The sequence below is a fragment of the Apodemus sylvaticus genome, chromosome 8 (genome assembly GCF_947179515.1).
Source record: "Apodemus sylvaticus chromosome 8, mApoSyl1.1, whole genome shotgun sequence".
NCBI classification, from domain to species: Eukaryota; Metazoa; Chordata; class Mammalia; order Rodentia; family Muridae; genus Apodemus; species Apodemus sylvaticus.
The window spans coordinates 40,144,118-40,162,258 of NC_067479.1; the positions used below are offsets into that span (position 1 = coordinate 40,144,118).

Consider the following 18,141-nt stretch of genomic DNA (forward strand, 5'->3'; position numbering starts at 1 on the left):
TTTATGTGAATATAAATTGAGAATGATTTCCCCATGGTCATTCTTCTGACAACTGTTACATGTAACTCAGTCTTGCAACTCAGTAATTGTGGTATTTAACAGTTAGATTGTTAAGATAAAAGTATATGGTAGGATTTTGTTAAATACTATTGTTGTGGTTCTTGTTTGGTATACAGCTATATAAAGCTACAACAATACCACTTCATATTGTTCACAACATTTTTCATTTTTTTCTGTTGCATTTTTTTTTTAAGAACATAAACCATTATTGTCAGATTTTGTTGTCATGTTTGTTTGCTTGCTTGTTTTAAACCATGTTCCTTGGTATTTTGATTGCTTCACTGGATATTTACACACTTATACACAAAACTTGTACTCATTCTTCACAATTAATTCAATGCTAGAAAATAAAAGAATACTTAGAATTATTGTATTAATTTAATTTAAAGACATCATTTACATAGTTTAATAGGAATTTTTATTAAAATTTATCTGAACCTAAAGCAAATCAATATTTAAAAGTCATTTTGAGGGTAATATGTTTACTTTATGGAATAGGTACCTCTTACCTTATTCATGTAAAAGTGAATGTGTCTGTGGAGATTTGATTGTGTGCTTAAAAGTTTGCTGCAAGGCCAATTCTTTCCAATGCCTCAGCTGTCTTGGTTACTATGGGTTGTTTCTTTGTGCCAGCTGAGAGAGCACATTCGGTTCAAAGATGGAGCCTTTTGGTGATTAGATAATACAGATAGTGCTCAGGGACTGGGAAAGAATGTCTTTATGATCTACAATGCCATCTCTGACCTCTTCGTTCTGATGAAATTAGTTTGTCCAATACAGAGACTTTTGGCACATTCTTCCCAACTATTCACCAGTTCTCTGAAGAGATTTGTTGGGAATAATGTAACAATTATAGTTGAGTTCATTATTTCAAATGAACTTCCTTTGCTCTTATGGGACTAGAGTATTTTGTTGTGTTTGTAGTGGTTAGGATGTTACTTTTAACCGTTTATTTCTTAAGTGTGTTTGGCTTATGTAGGAGCTTCCTTTATTTCTCACTAAAGCATCAATTGTCTGATTCCCTTTATGTCTGGATTTAAAATTCAAAAGATTAAAAATTAAATTTGAAACAGAATGGTTTAGAATGCATTTTCCCACTATGAGGATTTTTTTTTTAAAACAAATGTTTTGTTGCTAGATTGTTGTACCTTTTATATATTATAATTTTGTCCTTTCAAGGCATTTACTGTGCTCTCTTCTAGTCTCTGTGGAAATGCTGGAAAAGAACTTGAAGCAGATGGGAAGGCAGCTTCAACAGCTTGAGAAGAATTTGGAAACCTTTCCCCCTCCTGAGAACTTGCATGACCAGTTTGTGATGAAGATGTCCATATCCTTTTGATATCTAAATAAGTTAGTTGTCAGTGGATCTACAATTTCATATTGTTTTAAGCGTGCTTTTATAACTAACATACATTACACAGTGCTATATTATTAAAGGTTTAACTTGTCTCTTTCAGATGAACTAACCAAGGTATATTTTATCATAAATAATACACCAAATATTTCTATGTCTTTTTACCTTTTGTATTCTTGAATAAATGAAACATTTATTCCATCTTGCTTCTTCTGTTTGCCTAATTCCATCTGATAAAGATATTAAAACTTAATTTGAAGAAGTTTGAATATAATGTCATGAAATGTGACTTAGCTACATTTGAACTATTTCAGGAATCAAATATAGACTATAAAATCCCAGTATGACTGACTACTCAAGGATTGATAGATATTAGAAATTAACTCTGATTCCACATAATGCAATATTTCTGTTAGAAGACTGCCATTTCAAACTTAAGAAAGCTTGTGATAATTGCTGCTTGTGCATGTTTTCTTCCAACTCAAAGTGAAATTGAAAACAGCATATGTATACCAGTAGCACAGAGGCTTTGTATTTACTTGTCTTTGTTATTAGTAACCTTGTAGCTTAGTCTCTAATTAGTAACTGAAGTAATGAACTTCTTTATTTTCTGAAGCTAATGTTGAGTTGCTGTGCAGACCACTGTGTATGAAATCAGCAATGAGTATTTTTTTCATTGTAATGAAGTATTGTTATAATGCATTATTAAAATCCCATATGGATAGCTGAATTTTATATGAAAGGACAACCCAGTTCTGAAATGAGGAGTTATAAATAGGCTTCCCTAGTACTTTAAACTGATATACTTGAAGTAATATGACTTCCTCTTTTTACTTCTCCCTTGACATTTAGTGAGTCAGAAAATTATTTGGTTTGTCATAGACTTTATTGTGTGTGCTTTCAACCTAATTGTGAATTAGTTCAATTTTATCTTCCTTCTTTTTCTTTGTCAGGAAATACCATAAAAATGCACTCAGTAGCAATCAGTTAAGGATAATGTGTTTGTTTCCTCTTGAATCTTATCTCCTACCCAGCTGCTTTTTAAAGGGGTTGGCTCCATAGACTTGGTAAGGATTTATTTATTCTCTTTTTTAAGACAAAAGATTAAGTAAATATCCATCAGAAGTATAGGTTTTCATCATTCTTTCAACTAAAAAATTATACATTTTTACTATCTGTATACTGCAGTTATGTTTTTGTAATTATACTTTAATTTGTTTCTCAGTTATTTTTATCATGTTATCACAATCACTGTGACTACTGTGTTTGTTCCTGCTGTTTGTTGTTATTTTTTGTGTCGTTTTGTTTTTTAACCCTTAAGTATTGTTAACTGAAATTCTTGGCTTTTGTTTGCTATAGATATAAAAAGCATCTTATAACAATTTCGGTCCCAGGTAGCTCTTCGTCCTACACTATGAGTGGCTAATTAGGAAGCGTGGGTTCTCAAACTAGCCCGGTTTCCTAAAACCATGCTCCACAGATGGTCTCGGTCTCAGGACGTACCCCTGGCTGTATTCATGTGACAAAGTACTGAATGCTGTCGGCTTCCTGAAAGGTGTGCAGCTCATAAAATACAGACAGCAGGAAATCAGAACCAGGGAAGATGAGGCTTTGCTGGAAACAGTTTTTCATTCTGAGTAAAATTACACTCCGCGGACAGGAGAGCTACTCTATCCTGTCGCTAAATATCACAACCTAGAAGCCTCTAATGAACTGATTAGCATTCATGTGTCTCTTGGAAGTCAGATATATGAACAGTTGGTGCACTTTGCTATTGACAAAGCTTATAATCATAAATATTCGTTGCCAAGATTAGACTGCACCCGTTTGCTTTCATCTTAGCTAGACATACTAGTTTTGAAGTAATTAAATTCATTCGTTGCAAGACTTTGTTTACTTTAATTAGGACTGACAAGTCAAATTTTGAATATTAAATGAATTTATACAGATCTTATTAAAATGGCAAATTGTGAGCTTTCTGGATCTTAGAAAATGGAAGGGTTTAGAAGCAAAAATGCACAATGAATAAAAAAGTACTAAGTTTGTTATTAGCACTCAAACTTTGCTGATGCTTTATGATTAAATGCTTGTGAGCTGGAGATGATAGTAAAAATTTAGTTCTTCAATGAATTCTGGAGGAATATTGTATATTATTTAATTTGTTAAAAATGTATCTTTATAAGTAAATATTCACTTTGAACAATTATGATTCAATAAGTTATTTAATAATCTACTAATTGTAGTGTTGTCAAGAAACAGATTGTCTTAGGGTTCTTCTTGGTGTAAAAAAAAATACCATGACCAAAAAACAAGTTGGTGATGAAAGGGTTTATTTGCCTTGCACTTTCAAATCACAATTTGGTGAAAGTCAGAACAGGAACTCAAGCAGGGCAGGATCCTGGAGGCAGGACCTGATGCAGAAGAGATGGAGGGATGCTGCTTACTGGCTGGCTCTCCCTGCCTTGCTCTACCTGCTTCTTATCGAACCCAGGACCACCAGGCCAGTGATGGAACCACCCACAATGGGCTGAGCCCTTCTCCATCAATAACTAATTATTGAACTGATGGATTTTGTTTTCTTGAATTTCTCTTGTGTGGGCAATCTGTAATTTCTCTTTACTTTGTTCTTTATTTTTCTCATTTATTTAAAATGACTTTTAAAGATGAATTCAATATACCACTGCTTGATCTCTTTGAATCCAGTTTTCACTGACCTTTTCCTTACTCCACTATCCAACAGCTTGGTGTCCTTTGTATTACAGATAATGACCTAGTTCTCTTAGCTAGCCCTTCATATTAGCCACGATTATGCCCCTTCTCAACTCAGCCTCTGGCTCCCTGTGTAACAAAAGAAATGTGAATTTGTTGTCACCTTTTTATACTTATCTGTCTCCACATTATATAATGTACATTGCAAGACCATAGAACCTTATCCTATTTTGTTAAATACTGTTCTAAGACCTAGAGGTACAGTGACCTTAAGAGTATTTCTTGAAATGCTTGTCTAGGTCCGGGGTTCTAAAAAGGGGTTGTCAAATACATTAGACATATGGATCTCACTGAAGTTGGTTTTTGAACACTATCCTAATAGAATGGTTGTACACTCCATGTGTGTGTGTGTGTGTGTGTGTGTGTGTGTGTGTCATTTCTGCAGACACACTTACCTGTGGGGGCATGATTTTGTGCATGTGGATGCTAGAGGTTGATTTCTGGTATCTTCTACTCTGGGCTGATAAGATGTTAAGAGACAGGGACTCTTCCTAAACTGAGAGCTTACCCTTATAACTAGGCTACTTAGACAGTGAGCTGCAGGTACATACCTGTTCCTAGCTCCCAGCTCTGGAATTACAACCCTTCAGCAGTCTTTCCCAAGGGTCTGGGAGGACCCACTCACGTCCGCACGCTTGCACAGCCATCACTTTGCCTGCTGTTTCTAGAGCTCATAGAAGCAGTATGTTCCTGATGATGGCAGTACAGTAATGGACTACAGATGAGTGTGACTGTGGAGGAAGCCGACAGTCAGCGGGCGTGGAGGACACGGACTGTCCAAGTTGTGTCTTAGCTGGCTCTGATGACTTGGTTTGAGATCATGTGAACACAGATCACTGGATCTTTCAAATAGTACAACTACAGTGATTCATGGGGAAATATTTGAGGGATCCTCCTCACTTTGATAAAGATAAAACGACAAAGAAATAGATTTCTTAAAACACAAAGTAGATGTAATGTGTGTGTCAGTAAATTTGCACTAAAATAGTTTACTTTGTTGCAGTTTGCCTATTTTTGTGAACAGATAGAGAACTTGATGTTAGAAAAAAAAATGATACAGCCTAACCAGTACTGACATACACATTTACAATTTCCTTCCCTCCCTCCCTCCCTCCCTCCCTCCCTCCCTCCCTCCCTCCCTCCCTCCCTCCCTCCCTCCCTCCCTCCCTCCCTCCCTTCTTTCCTTTGTTTTTTTCTTTCTTTTAAACCCTGGCTAGCCTCATATCTGTAGTGCTAAGCCTGCCTCAGCCCACCAAACACTAAGATTACATATGCGAACCAGCATGCCAGGCATAGACATTTTGTCTTAAGTGGAGTTTAGGAGTCAACACAAGGACATCTAGTTTGGGTTCTTCTTTGAGATGGTGATAATTATTCTTCCCCTGTCCCTTAAAGAGGGCACCGTGAGCATTAAAGTAGTATGCCTTATTCACATAAGCAGTTATTCTGCTCTATCAGTTGTTTCAAACTTCCAAGGATTAATTTGGCTATTTGTACAGATAGCTTTACTATTATTTGGGGTAATTCCCATTGTTCAATGCTCTCTCTCATTTCCTTTTGGAGATAATTGTTTTATACATAAAAATTATAGAAAATTAACTTAAAACCCTCCTGGCATTCTGTAGGCCAAAACCGTGTCATTTCCATGTCATTTCGTGTTTCTGGCTCTGAGTCATCCTTTCCATCCCCATCATTCATTGTAATTGCCCTGTTTTCCAAGTGTATGCAGATGCACTTCCGATGTTTCCTTATTCATGGTCAAAACCTACACCGTACCATTGCTTTCTTTTATACTCTTTGATAAATGAGTTCTTGACAATGTGCATTTTCCCACATGTTGGGAGAAAATTAGTAATATTTGTGCAGTGCCTATTGTTAAAGCTCAACCTTGTAAGGAGTTTTATGGGTAGAAAAGCACAGGTGTGGAATCACCCAGAGACCATCAGCCAAGCAGTTTCTTCTTAAATCATTATAACAGAAGTATGTATCTAAGTGCATGTGTGTGTGCAGTTTTGTGAGCAGAATATCCATGATATGTCATCAGACTTTTGAGGAGACCTTTCCTACCAAAGATGAAATAAAATATTGGTCCAAGTGTCCTCGGCCGTGTGAGTCATCCACAAGAGTCTTTCGTCAAAATATGGGTGTGGTGATTTTATATCGAATTTTCTTAGTAGCTTTGTTTTGGTTTTTATTTAATTGAAATAAAGGATGGCCTGTTGTCTGTTTTCAAAATATTTTCTATTACCAGTGACATGCTATTCTCATATTATTAAACTGTCTCTTCGACTTATATATCAGAAATTTGTGTGAGAACAATTCCAAATATTTATCTCTACATTTGCGTACTGTTTTTTTTTTCTTTTATGTGTGTAAGGATAAATTTTAATCAAGCAATATGTGGAAGGGACCATATAAGAATACTTTGGAAAGGAATTTAAAGGATCAGTTTACTATTCCTGCTCTTAAAATGTTTAGTTTATATTGAGTAAGTGAGGCAGTAGCAATGGCAGGTGGCTATGTATAATCCCAACTGCCTGATCTCTCTCTAGGCCTGTTGTTAGCAGGGACTGTCTCCACACTGTGCTAGAGGTGACCTTATTCCTCCAGTGTTCGAGACAAGGCTGTTGAGGCAGGGAGATGGAGGCCTTCCGTCCAAGCACAGGATGTGCAGGCGCTATAAAATGAACATAAGTTGTTCAACTGCTTTTCTCCATGCCCATATTTCGTACCTCAGGCTATTCTAATTGCTGAGTCCTATATGCTGAACAAGCTGCATGGCATAGATTATTATTATGATGATAAATTGGAAAAATTCTTGAACTGATCTATGAAAGACAGATATTAAATATATAAATAGTTGGCTATGTTTGCCGTATTAATATGATATTCAATAACAGTTTCTTTGCTTTGTGCCATAGCGAAGACGTTCTGGCTTCCATTTTTGAGTTTGGAAGATGGGTGATGAAAAGTTAGAATCAAATAGGGAGCTAGAAATGTTTTCATGTAAAGCATTGCTTTGTAAATTTCAAAAATCCTTAACTTAGATACAGCTTCATTGTCAGTGCGAAAGAGCAGTATGAAAAACTCTCCACGCTACTGGACAACATGACACAACTGTGCCAGAGTGTAATGGGCTACTATGCTGTCGACATGAAGAAGGTTTCCGTGGAAGAGTTTTTTAATGACCTGAACAACTTCAGAACTTCATTTATGGTAAGTGAAAATTCTACCTTTGCTTTCTGAAATGTGTTCTTGCAATTGTACGTCCCCACTCTCCGTGTAACTGTGATAGTTCATTCTCTTCTCACTTCTTCTAGTGAAGCCTGTCTTTTCTGGTGTTGCAGATCAGCATTAAATTTTTCAAATTTTAAATCTGTTGAAAAATATGTAGTTTGTTCTTTTTCAGCCTTTTTTTTAAAACATGAAACTGTAATCAGAAAATTTGATTGAAAAAGTGACAAATTCTGAAGGTTTTCATAAAGGCTCCCCTCCTGGCTGATTACAGGGCACTTTTATAATAATTTTTTGGCTATGAATTTGCTTCTTTATGCTTAAGATCAATTTGTATTTTGTGGTATAATTTTACCAAATTCTATGCGGCTCCCGTGACGCTTTTTCTCCCCTCCTGTTTTAATGCATTGTAGAATAAGCCCCCTGCCACTTCCCTCTGAGTAGGTTTTACATTCCTACAGTTTGCTTCAGACGCTTTCATAGGAAGGTCAGGTCTTTGAGGCAGAATCCTTTCATTTAGGTATTAAAAAGATCTTTTGAAAAGTATTAGCTGATTAGATGGAGAAAAAAACCACACACACACACACACATATTAAAGTGAGAAGGTATTGTTGCTTCCCTTGGGAGATGGGGATACCGTATTGCAAGGGAAAAAATTGTTATTCTTAATAAGTAGGGAGATCATTTTTGTATTTCAGCACACGTTTTGTGAGGATTAAAAAGTTTTGAAATATAAAGAAAACGATGACTGAGTTTAGAGAGCTGCTTTTTCATCTCAGGCAAACTTTGTTGCTTTGCTCAACTCAGTGATAATCACTTCAAATTATTTGATGAGCTTTTAAGGAAAGCCCTCCATGTATTTACTAACAGTTTTCATTCTGTTTTCTTTAACAACTCAGGGGTCCTTTCATTCGTCTTTGTTAATGGATATGTACTCACTTTGACTTCCTGCGATACATATATGTGTCACTCTCTGTATGATGCACTGTGCTGAATTATCTAGTGACTTATGAGGCGCCATTAAAGTTTGTTAAAGAAACGAACTTTAAAATGCTTCCAGTTTGAGGAAGGTAGACTTAGATTCCAAAGTGACGTTAGCATTGCTTTATTTGCTTGCGTTGATCAATTCAGCCCATAAATGATCAAGGTTTAATTTTGTTCTGTGAGGAAGGGTAGATCCAGGTCCAATCCTTCCACTGAGCTTGCAGGCAGGCTTCCCTGGAGAGCTTCTCTGTGTCAGGCCACTCTGCCATTCGTGTCAGAGCCCCAAATCCTGCTCTTTTCTGTACTGAGCACCATCCCCTTCCAATCTCCATCCATGCTTTCGTTCTGCCAAGATTTGAGTCTGTCTCATTCACCCTTATGTGTCTAATGCAATGCATCACTTAAATTGGTAAACCTTGGGATATCTAGTGATCGGTGGATGCTTTAATGGCTAATATATTCCTTGTCAACCACTTTCCATGTTCCATTTTCAATTCAACCAATATTTATACTCAGTACCCTTAGCTTATCATTCTTTAGCTAGCCTGAAGCCTCTGTGCTGATCTACATTGTCTGGCTCTAGATTTGTACCATACAGACCTAAACTGTGTGATATCTAGAACTCTACTAAATTCAATACTACTAAATTAATACCAAGTGCTACTAAATTAATACCAAGCCTCTGCTTCCAAAATAAAAGTCATGACCAGTTTTACTTGTAGTAAGTCATTTAATTTGTAATGAATTTATCTGAACCATTTTTGAAGTACCTTTGCTTTTGAAGTGAAACAATTAGAAGCTATCCCTATAGTATACTGTTGACTAACTTACAACATCTCTCCAAGTATTACTACAGTCATAACTAATTGTGTAGATATTATTCTTCAGGTTTATATTTCTGCTCCATAAGAGCCTTGTTACAGTAGCTAAAGAAGCAACATCTGCTATGGATTGCTGCCAGAAGCCATGTAGACCAAGAGGGGAAAATTTCAAGATCTTGTAGCTTCTGGGAAGAGCAGCTGCTCATTTGACAGTGGTTTAACTCACCCAGTTTAGACCAAGCATTCTCACATGAGAGTTAAGGGTTTGTGCTGTCCTTTTGTCGACAACAAGGCTCTGTGCTTTCTGGGCACTAGTCTGTTTAGAGCTACTGATCAGCTTCTCCAGAGATGAGGGCTAAGGTAAGGAGAGATGGAATTTTGTTCAGTCTTATCGTTATTAGCATCAACAAGAGGAGAAAACCGCTAACACGCCAGTGGGTGAGCACTAGCTTGCCACCAGGCTCTGTGTACTGCATGGTCACATGACGTCCCAGTGACTCTTCACAGTGCTTTGTGAGATACAGCTTTACATGTAGAGGGAACTGAGGTGGAGAAGCCCAGACTATTAGAAATAGGGCTTCAGCTTTGAGAGGAACTACTTGTGATTCCTTTTGTAAAAATTGTATATGACTTGTTGTGTCAGGCATAGGGGAGGCCTGCTATGGAGCATGTGTAGACTGATGTCAGAGCACACTTTGGTGGAGAGGTCGATTCTCTCCTTCCACTACATGGGTCCTGAGCATGGGACTCAGGTCATCTTACTTGGAAACAAGTGAGCCTGTGCCTCCTGGAGCAACTCAGTCCCTGAATCCTGCACTTCTAATGGCTTACAGCACCCTGCTGTTAAGTTTACAAGGAAATTGGACTTTTAGGTTTTAAGGGTGGTGCTGTTGTTGCTGCTGTTGGTTTGGTTTTGCCTTCTTTTGACAACTTGTCAAATAGAGCACACAGCAACTTCAGTTCTTTATACTTACCCTTTCCCTTGATGGCTTCCATCTGCATGACTGTTGCTTCCAGAATATAAAATGTAAAACTTTCTAAGTTTGAGGACAATGACTATAAAGCCTGGCTGAAAGGGGCAGAAAATGAAGGTGGGTAGGGAATCTGCCTTCCTGCTATACCTGTCTGTGGGACTGTCCAGCATAGGATTGGAGGTGCTGGGTGAAAAGACTACACTGTCAGCTCTGCCATTTGGTGGTATGACAGGCATCAATCGTGTGCCCTGTTACTCTGCTTCATCAGAACTACTCATCGGGTAACACCTGTGAGTGGTTCTGGGCTCCCTCTTCATGGGCTCCTACCAGTCTGTCTGTTACTAGTAGATAAGTTTTCATCATGGATCTTTTGCATTCAGCATGTTATTGTCAGACCCTTCTGCTTCCCTCATGCCCTTCCTTACCTTATTCAACAGCAAAATCGTATTCATGCTTGCCAGTGAATTTAAGCTGATTTTCTTTTGTCCTTGTCAACATCATCTTGTAATGGAATGTGTTCCAGCCACTTTGTATCCTAGGTCTGGGCCCTGGTTTTATTCTCCTGGTCTGAACTGCAAGATTTTATCTTTAATGCTTTCATTATCCTGGTGTTGCTTCCTTTTCAGTGAAACCTTCTTTGCTCTTAGTCCTCCTTCCTCAAAATTATTAGCACATTTCAACACTTTACAAACCAGAAGCAGTGTCTTCTGAGTCCTTATGTATTTTGTTGAATACCTCACTTAGAAAAGACTTCTGGTGTTCCCTTCTCTTGACCTTTTGTTGTGTGTCTTTTAGGTAAAAGGTTTCAGACAGATTATACATGCTAAAAAAACAAAATCTGTTATTTAGTGTTTCTAACATACTTGAAGACTATGAATTCTTTAATTGTTCAAGGTCAGATAATTCATATGGAATACGTGTGTGTGTGTGTGTGTGTGTCTGTGTGTCTGTGTGTCTGTGTGTCTGTGTGTCCCCGCACACACGCTTGTGCACACATGTGCACACACACAGCTTTTGAACACAAGTGATTCCTGAGCACAGGAATGTTTTTCTCTGAGCCTGCACTGCACTGAACATCCATTTAGAATTCATAGTGTGTAAGACCCTGACATCTGAGATTCCACTTGTGGATGGGAGGAAAGAGGCATCCAGAAGCACACATTGCCTTGAAGCTATTACTACTGAATACCCCAAGTTAGGGAAGTACTATAATTTGCCCTTTTCTTGTTTATGTATGTCTACACATGTGCCAGATTCTGTACTTAGTGTTTGCTAGTCCATGAAACCCATTTGGATTTCTACCTTACTGGTAAGCCACTTGCCTAATGCATTGAAGTCTGCCTCACTGGGAAGAAAAGAACAAACAAAACCCATTGTGTTTCTTCCTTTATCTCCCACGCACATACAAAACTCCTGTTTGCATTACATGTGGTGGAAGTCTGGAGATGAAATGGTTTCTTCATATTATAAGTGCTTAGTGAATTCTTCAACCGATAGACTTTACCCTAATTTTTTGCTTTCTATTGTGAAATTTAGCTGTTTGTTTCTATTATGAAATTTAGCTGGTGGTCATAAGCAGACTCTAGTATCTAGTACCATTTATTGAAATGTGTCTTTGTAGATTATTTGTGACAGTAACTTGCAAGTTACTTAACCTTACTGAGCCTCTGTTACCTGTCAGTAACTGAATGGAGTCAAGTTAATGACCAAATGCACAGGATACCATACAACAAGGTAGCTCTGTGCAAACAGCAGATACAGTAAGTAACCTTGTTTTCCAGTTTCTCTGTAACAGTACTGGAAATGTAAGCGTTTTCCTCCTGTTTCCATATCCTGAGCAGAATAGACACCCAATTTGTGTTTAGCTCTGGCATTATATTACTTTCTACAGGTTATTACTTAGGTTTCATCCAATTAAGATTTAACATTCATATTTTTGGCAAACATTAATTTAGTTCTTTTTTGTTTATATAATTGAAATATGTATAGTGAACCAATAACATAGCAAAAATAACTTCGGGAATTTTCATGTATCTTTTGGTCAATTAAAATTTGGACTTTTGGGGAGTGGGGATCTAGAAAGGGGGAAATCATTTGAAATGTAAATAAAACAATATATCGAATAAAAAAAAATTAAAAAAAAAAAACCCTATCCTGAATCCTACGAGGAGGATTAAAGGTGTGCGGGAATTTAAAAAAAAAAAAAAATTTGCTTTTCTCTTGAATTCTCAGTCTAAGGGAGTGAACTGTTATCCCAATGGCTACTACTCCATCATCCAATGAGAAGGCATTTTTGTTTGTGTGCATGTTTTTTTTTTTTTTTGGTTGTTGTTTTAATGAGAACAGCTAAAGCACAGTCTGTTTTGATAAGTAAGTCATTTAAACCACACAGATTTGATGCTTGTTGGCTCTGAATAGCATTTGTGCTGACCTCCGTGTGAACCAGTTAGACAGAAGCAGGAACGCAGAGCACTGATCATGTCCCGAATACCTCTTGAAGCTTGTAGACTGATAAGTTTTATGTTGTCAGGGGCAAAAATACCATGTCCAAGTCTTATGGTGGAGTGTTGCGCCAACTTCTATGATTATAATAGAAAGCATCTTCAACCCATGCATATTTTGGTGGGCTTACAATTTCAAAGTTGTATTTGGAGTCTTTTCACATAGGGCTTCTGTCTTCATTAGCACCTTTGTTATTCTGAGATCATACTTGGATCTCTAAGGCTTCCCACACAGAAGAAACTATTCTGAGTTCTCCCCCTCCTCAACTCTTGGTGTCTGTTTTATTCAAGCAATGCGATTAATGCTAGTTACTTAGATTTTGACTTTACAACTTTGAAGATATTTAAGATGATTTCCTAATCATGATTCCTTTAAGTTTTCGCAATGAAAACATAGCCCGTGTAAGTGGTTTGAACTCCCTTCTTTACTGATAACATTCACTCTTACTTTGCCTTGCTCCTTGGAATGAGAATATATGTATTTGACAGAGCATTTCTATGTTTTTAAATGATTGGAAATTTGTATTTCTCTTAAAGAAACTCTTGTTGTGTTCTCAATGACACAGAAAAACAAAAATTCAAGGCTGGACTATTTTAAGTAACAATAATAACAGCATACATAGTGTTAGCACACACTAATCCATGGAACTGAAGATGCTCTATTATAAACCAGCAATAACAACAGCATGCATAGTGTTAGCACACACTAATCCATGGAACTGAAGATGCTCTGTTATAAACCAGCAATAACAACAGCATACATAGTGTTAGCACACACTAATCCATGGAACTGAAGATACTCTATTATAAACCAGCAATAACAACAGCATACATAGTGTTAGCACACACTAATCCATGGAACTGAAGATACTCTATTATAAACCAGCAATAACAACAGCATACATAGTGTTAACACACACTAATCCATGGAACTGAAGATACTCTATTATAAACCAGCAAAATGCAGACAGAAATGCATAAACTGACAATAATACTTATACATTGAATGTAATCGTCTCTTCCACTGCAAACACATACCCAGGTCCAGACATACAAAACAGTTGGGGAGGACTGGAAAAGGTGATGGCCTTGTTGGACATCAGTGGGAGGAGAGGACCTTGGGCCTGAGGATGTTCAATGCCCCAATGTAGGGGAATTCCAGGGTGGGAAGACAGGAGTGGGTAGGTGGGTAAGGGAGCACCATCACAGAGGCAGGGGGATGGGAGTGGGACGGGGGTTTCTGAAGGAGAAACTTGGAAAGGGAAAAACATTTGAAATGTAAATAAAGAAAATATCCAATAAAAAAGGAAAAAGAATAAAAGAAAAAGATGATGAACTACAAGGGCTGACAAGCAGGTTCATGTGGAACATGGGATTTTAGTTGGCTTTTTCCTAAGAGAGGGAATTAAACGTAGCTTAGCAAACCGCATCCCTGCGTGCAGCCTACTGCCCAGCACACTGTGCAAGCCATTCTCCCCATCGCTTTGCCAGTGTTTCGGCTTATGATTGAGAAATAAAGGAAAGATAATGCAATATGGAGAGTCAAATTATATTAGAAAGAACCTTATAGGAGTCTTTCTAACATATGTAACAGGCTTTGTTAAAGACCCGCTGTGCTAATTGAAGTATTTTATTTACCTCAGAGCCTTGCAGACCAATTTATAGCAAACTTATGAAGGGTCAGTAACCTTACTAGGGGCTAATGAGTATTTTTTTCAGTTTGCTGAGGCTGACTCTATAGAAGTAGGAGCTGGAGAGGAAGTAGGTAATCGCGAGCACCTGCATAGCCCTTGGCCTCTTTTAGATTCCCACTTAGGGGGTGTTTGTCCATTATCATGGTGTACTGCAGCAGAATGATCAGGAACAGTTCAGTCCAAAGGCTGAAGTCTTCCTGCCAGAGCAGAGCAGAGCAGAGCAGAGCAGAGCAGAGCAGAGCAGAGTGCATCCTGCTCACCTGTCACATTGGTAGCATTATAAAATGAGTCTTGGTAATTCTAGGAGAGAGCCAATGGGATTAATTTTACAAATTAGGATTTATTTAGTAATGAACTTACTAGGATTGTTGATTATTGGTTTTACAAGGGGAAATTTTCTAGTTATTAAGAAAAATATTTCATGTGAAACTGAGAACCACATGCTTTTGAATTCCTAACAAATTCTGTTTGTATTTGAAATATTTTCCTTTATGGTTCATGAACAATGTTGCAAGAGCACAAAAATTCTGTTTTTTTTTCAAACTAAAGTATTTTCTGTTCATTCCGGAAGATGAATCTATCAGGAGTTTTTGAAAGCAGTCCTATTGCCTCCATATGAAGGTAAACACACCTAAGTAAGGCATTTAGGGTGACACATTAGATGCATATTGTGTGTTTACTTAGAGGAAAATCTCTTGCCTCTGACAATACCCAATATCCGCTCCTGGGAAGCATTGAGAGTTTAACAGTGTTGATTCAGTGCAAGACACAAGACAACAAGTAAATACTTAGGCAACACAAATTGAGTTCAGTGAAACCTGTGTTACAGGCTCAAATGTGTGTTGCAGGCTTACAACACTGAGTATATATAAATGCTTCAAGAAAGAAAACTAAATGAACAAGGCTTTTAATTCTTTTTTAAAAGTAAGAACTCTGTAGTTTTATGAATTGTAAAAATGATACAAGATATTACAACAGCTTATAAACATTGAAATATAAATATAAAGCTATTTATATAATCTGAATAGAGATGAAATAGTATATTTTTAAAGTCCTATTTTTAAAACCCTAACCCTAACCCTAACCCTAACCCTGTGACTAATAAACATGCAAAATAATGTATTGCTTTTATTTGAATTAAGTATTCCTCACATGTAACTTAAAATATTACTCAGTTATCAGTCATTTTACAGTTACTCTCAAATTTTAAATTACATACACACACACACACACACATACCTTAACTTCCTTTCAAAAACTGCTGAAGTACTACATTGAGGAGTGTGTAGGTAAAGAGGCTAGCCTCTTTTCCAGAATAAAATCCCTGAGCACATTAGATTTAGTAATATTAAAACAATGTGCATACATATGGAAATTGAGCCCTTAGAGGAATAATGGCTAGACTTGAGGGTGAGAGCTACATCTTGCCTTCCATATTTAATTCATCTCGACACCTTCCCTGCCAAGTCATCCCGCCTGCATTGGATGCTTCCACTTCGCTCCCGTTCAGCTGAGGGTAGCATCCCATTTCAGTATCTCTGAATAGAAACACTTACATTCTCATAGGAGCCATGAAGCTTGGCATAGTCCTGAGTCTTGCTAGAAGTATGTAATGTTGACAGAAGCTAGAACATGGGTCTTCATGAGTCTTGGCTGAAGAAATGTGCTTTAGACACTTGAATGGTTACACGCTTATGAAAATCATCATTAAAGTTAGTGATATAATAAAATAATATTTGTTACCACTGTGTAGGACTTCCATTTATAGTAAGGAAGTGATGTAAGGCAAGTATATGAATTAATGTATTGAATTCTTGAAATAGAAATATCTATTATTCTTTTTAAAGAAGCAATTGAGGCAATGTCACACATTTCTTAGGTGCCACATAGTCATTTAAGTAAACTATGATTTTAGATTTTCATCTCATTATACTATACTATCATTCAATTATGTGGAAAAAACTCAGATTTTTTTTATGAAAAATAAGTTTATAAAAATAATCAAATTTCATATCTTGTATTATCAGAGACATATTTTATCTTGTAAACTTTCCATACAACATATGTGTGAATGCTTTCTTAATATTATGAGTATCCAATTATTTTCATTTAATCTTGAAACTTTAGCCATGTGTCTAAGGTACCAAAAATTATATTACTGGAGGTGAGCTACAACATCCTATGAAATGAAATGAGATGTGTTATTTAGCTCCACACTATCAAACACTGTGGAGAGCTTCGCTTATCAGGCAGGTGGTAAGTGAAGATTCTGGATGATCTATTCTACAATAATTCATCCAACTACCTTAAGGCTCTTAAATTTTTCTTACCAAGCTTTCTCAGTAATCCGATGAGCCATTTTCAAAAATTAGAAAGTTAAGGAAATATCCAAGGACAAAAAGGATTAAAGTGAAAGAGGAAAAGCAGAGTTGTGAGGGAATGTGAAGTTGGAGGCCAGGCCTTGTGAAGAATAAGGACATTTCATAAAACTTTCAAAATAAGCATGGGATGGTTCAGGGCTTGGGAAAGGAGTAATCTCACCAAGGTTAGAAAAAAAAAAATCTCTGGTTATTTACAGAAGAAACATGGAACAGGGTGTGACCCCCTTCTCAATTTTGAAGCAAGTGCCACAAAATATTGATTAAGGAGAATGAATGAACAGTGAATATTCAAAATAGTACCTAAGATGTTTCTAGATCAAGAATTCACAAATAGGAATTACCATCTTTAACATACAAATTAAATAAACAAAGTGAAATTCAGATTGTTATGTGGGGCTATAAGATAGCTCACAGGGGAGACAGTTTAAGAGTGTATACTGTTCTTGCAAAGGACATAGTTCAGTTCCCAGCACCTACTTATGCCTGGCAAAAATTAGTAGTAACTCCGACTCCAGGAGGATCCAGTGTTGCTGAGATAGCTCCATGGCTTCTTGTGCTCACATGTATCCACAAGAGCATATATAGATATATGATATATGTATACATATATAGATATATGTATCCACAAGAGCATAAATAGATATAGATATCGAGCTATAGATACGGATATAGATGTATTCTGTGAGTAAAACCACAAGATGCCAAATACAAATCCCCTTCCAAGCAGAGAACAAGGTATCCTCCTAACCCTTCCATGGGTGTGTGTTACTTCCGGGCAGCAGGGGAGGAAGCCAGGAGAAAGTGTCTCCATGTAGTGAAGGAGTGTGGCTGTTCTCCTGGGGAGAGTATGGCAAAGCAATAGCAGAGGCAGGCTAGTTATAAAGTATCAGAAGGTAAAGTGTGTTTAAAAGGTGGCCTGTTGTGCATGTGGCATTCAGTGGACAGCTGTGGGTATAATCTTTTGCCTTCTAGCAAAAAGATTGTTTGGGACAGACTATATCTTGTAGAAAGCTTGCACACATTGGGGCTGCTGACCCAAGAACTTCAAAATTTTCTTCCTATCTTTGCTTCCCAGTTCCCAGGGAAAACACTGGGATCACAGATGCTGTTCCTGCATTTCTCTCAGGAGTTCAGAAGGTGGCCAGCCTTGTGGGGCAAATGCTTTAGCCAGTGAGCCCTCTCAATAGCCTCTTTCAAATGGAGCTTTAAAAACAGATTGGCAGAATTTTTCTTAACAGGCCAGATATGTCATATTTCAAGGGTACATTACTCAAAGTTAGTGAGTTACATAATGGTATAAAACAGTGTGGCTTCATGAGTATAGCTGGTCTCCCCATAAAGCTATATTTGTAAAATTGTGGTCAGCAGC

At 37.2% G+C, this 18,141-nt stretch overlaps 1 protein-coding gene across 2 annotated transcripts in view; it reads left to right on the forward strand.

Moving 5' to 3' along the window:
• Diaph3 (diaphanous related formin 3) overlaps positions 1–18,141 on the forward strand; it is a 495,795-nt gene that overhangs the window by 323,269 nt on the left and 154,385 nt on the right. For both annotated transcript variants that reach the window (XM_052190840.1, XM_052190842.1), the window contains 2 exons: positions 1,263–1,386; positions 7,234–7,399. In XM_052190840.1, the coding sequence (XP_052046800.1) occupies positions 1,263–1,386; positions 7,234–7,399 (290 nt within the window). The remainder of the gene's footprint in view (positions 1–1,262; positions 1,387–7,233; positions 7,400–18,141) is intronic.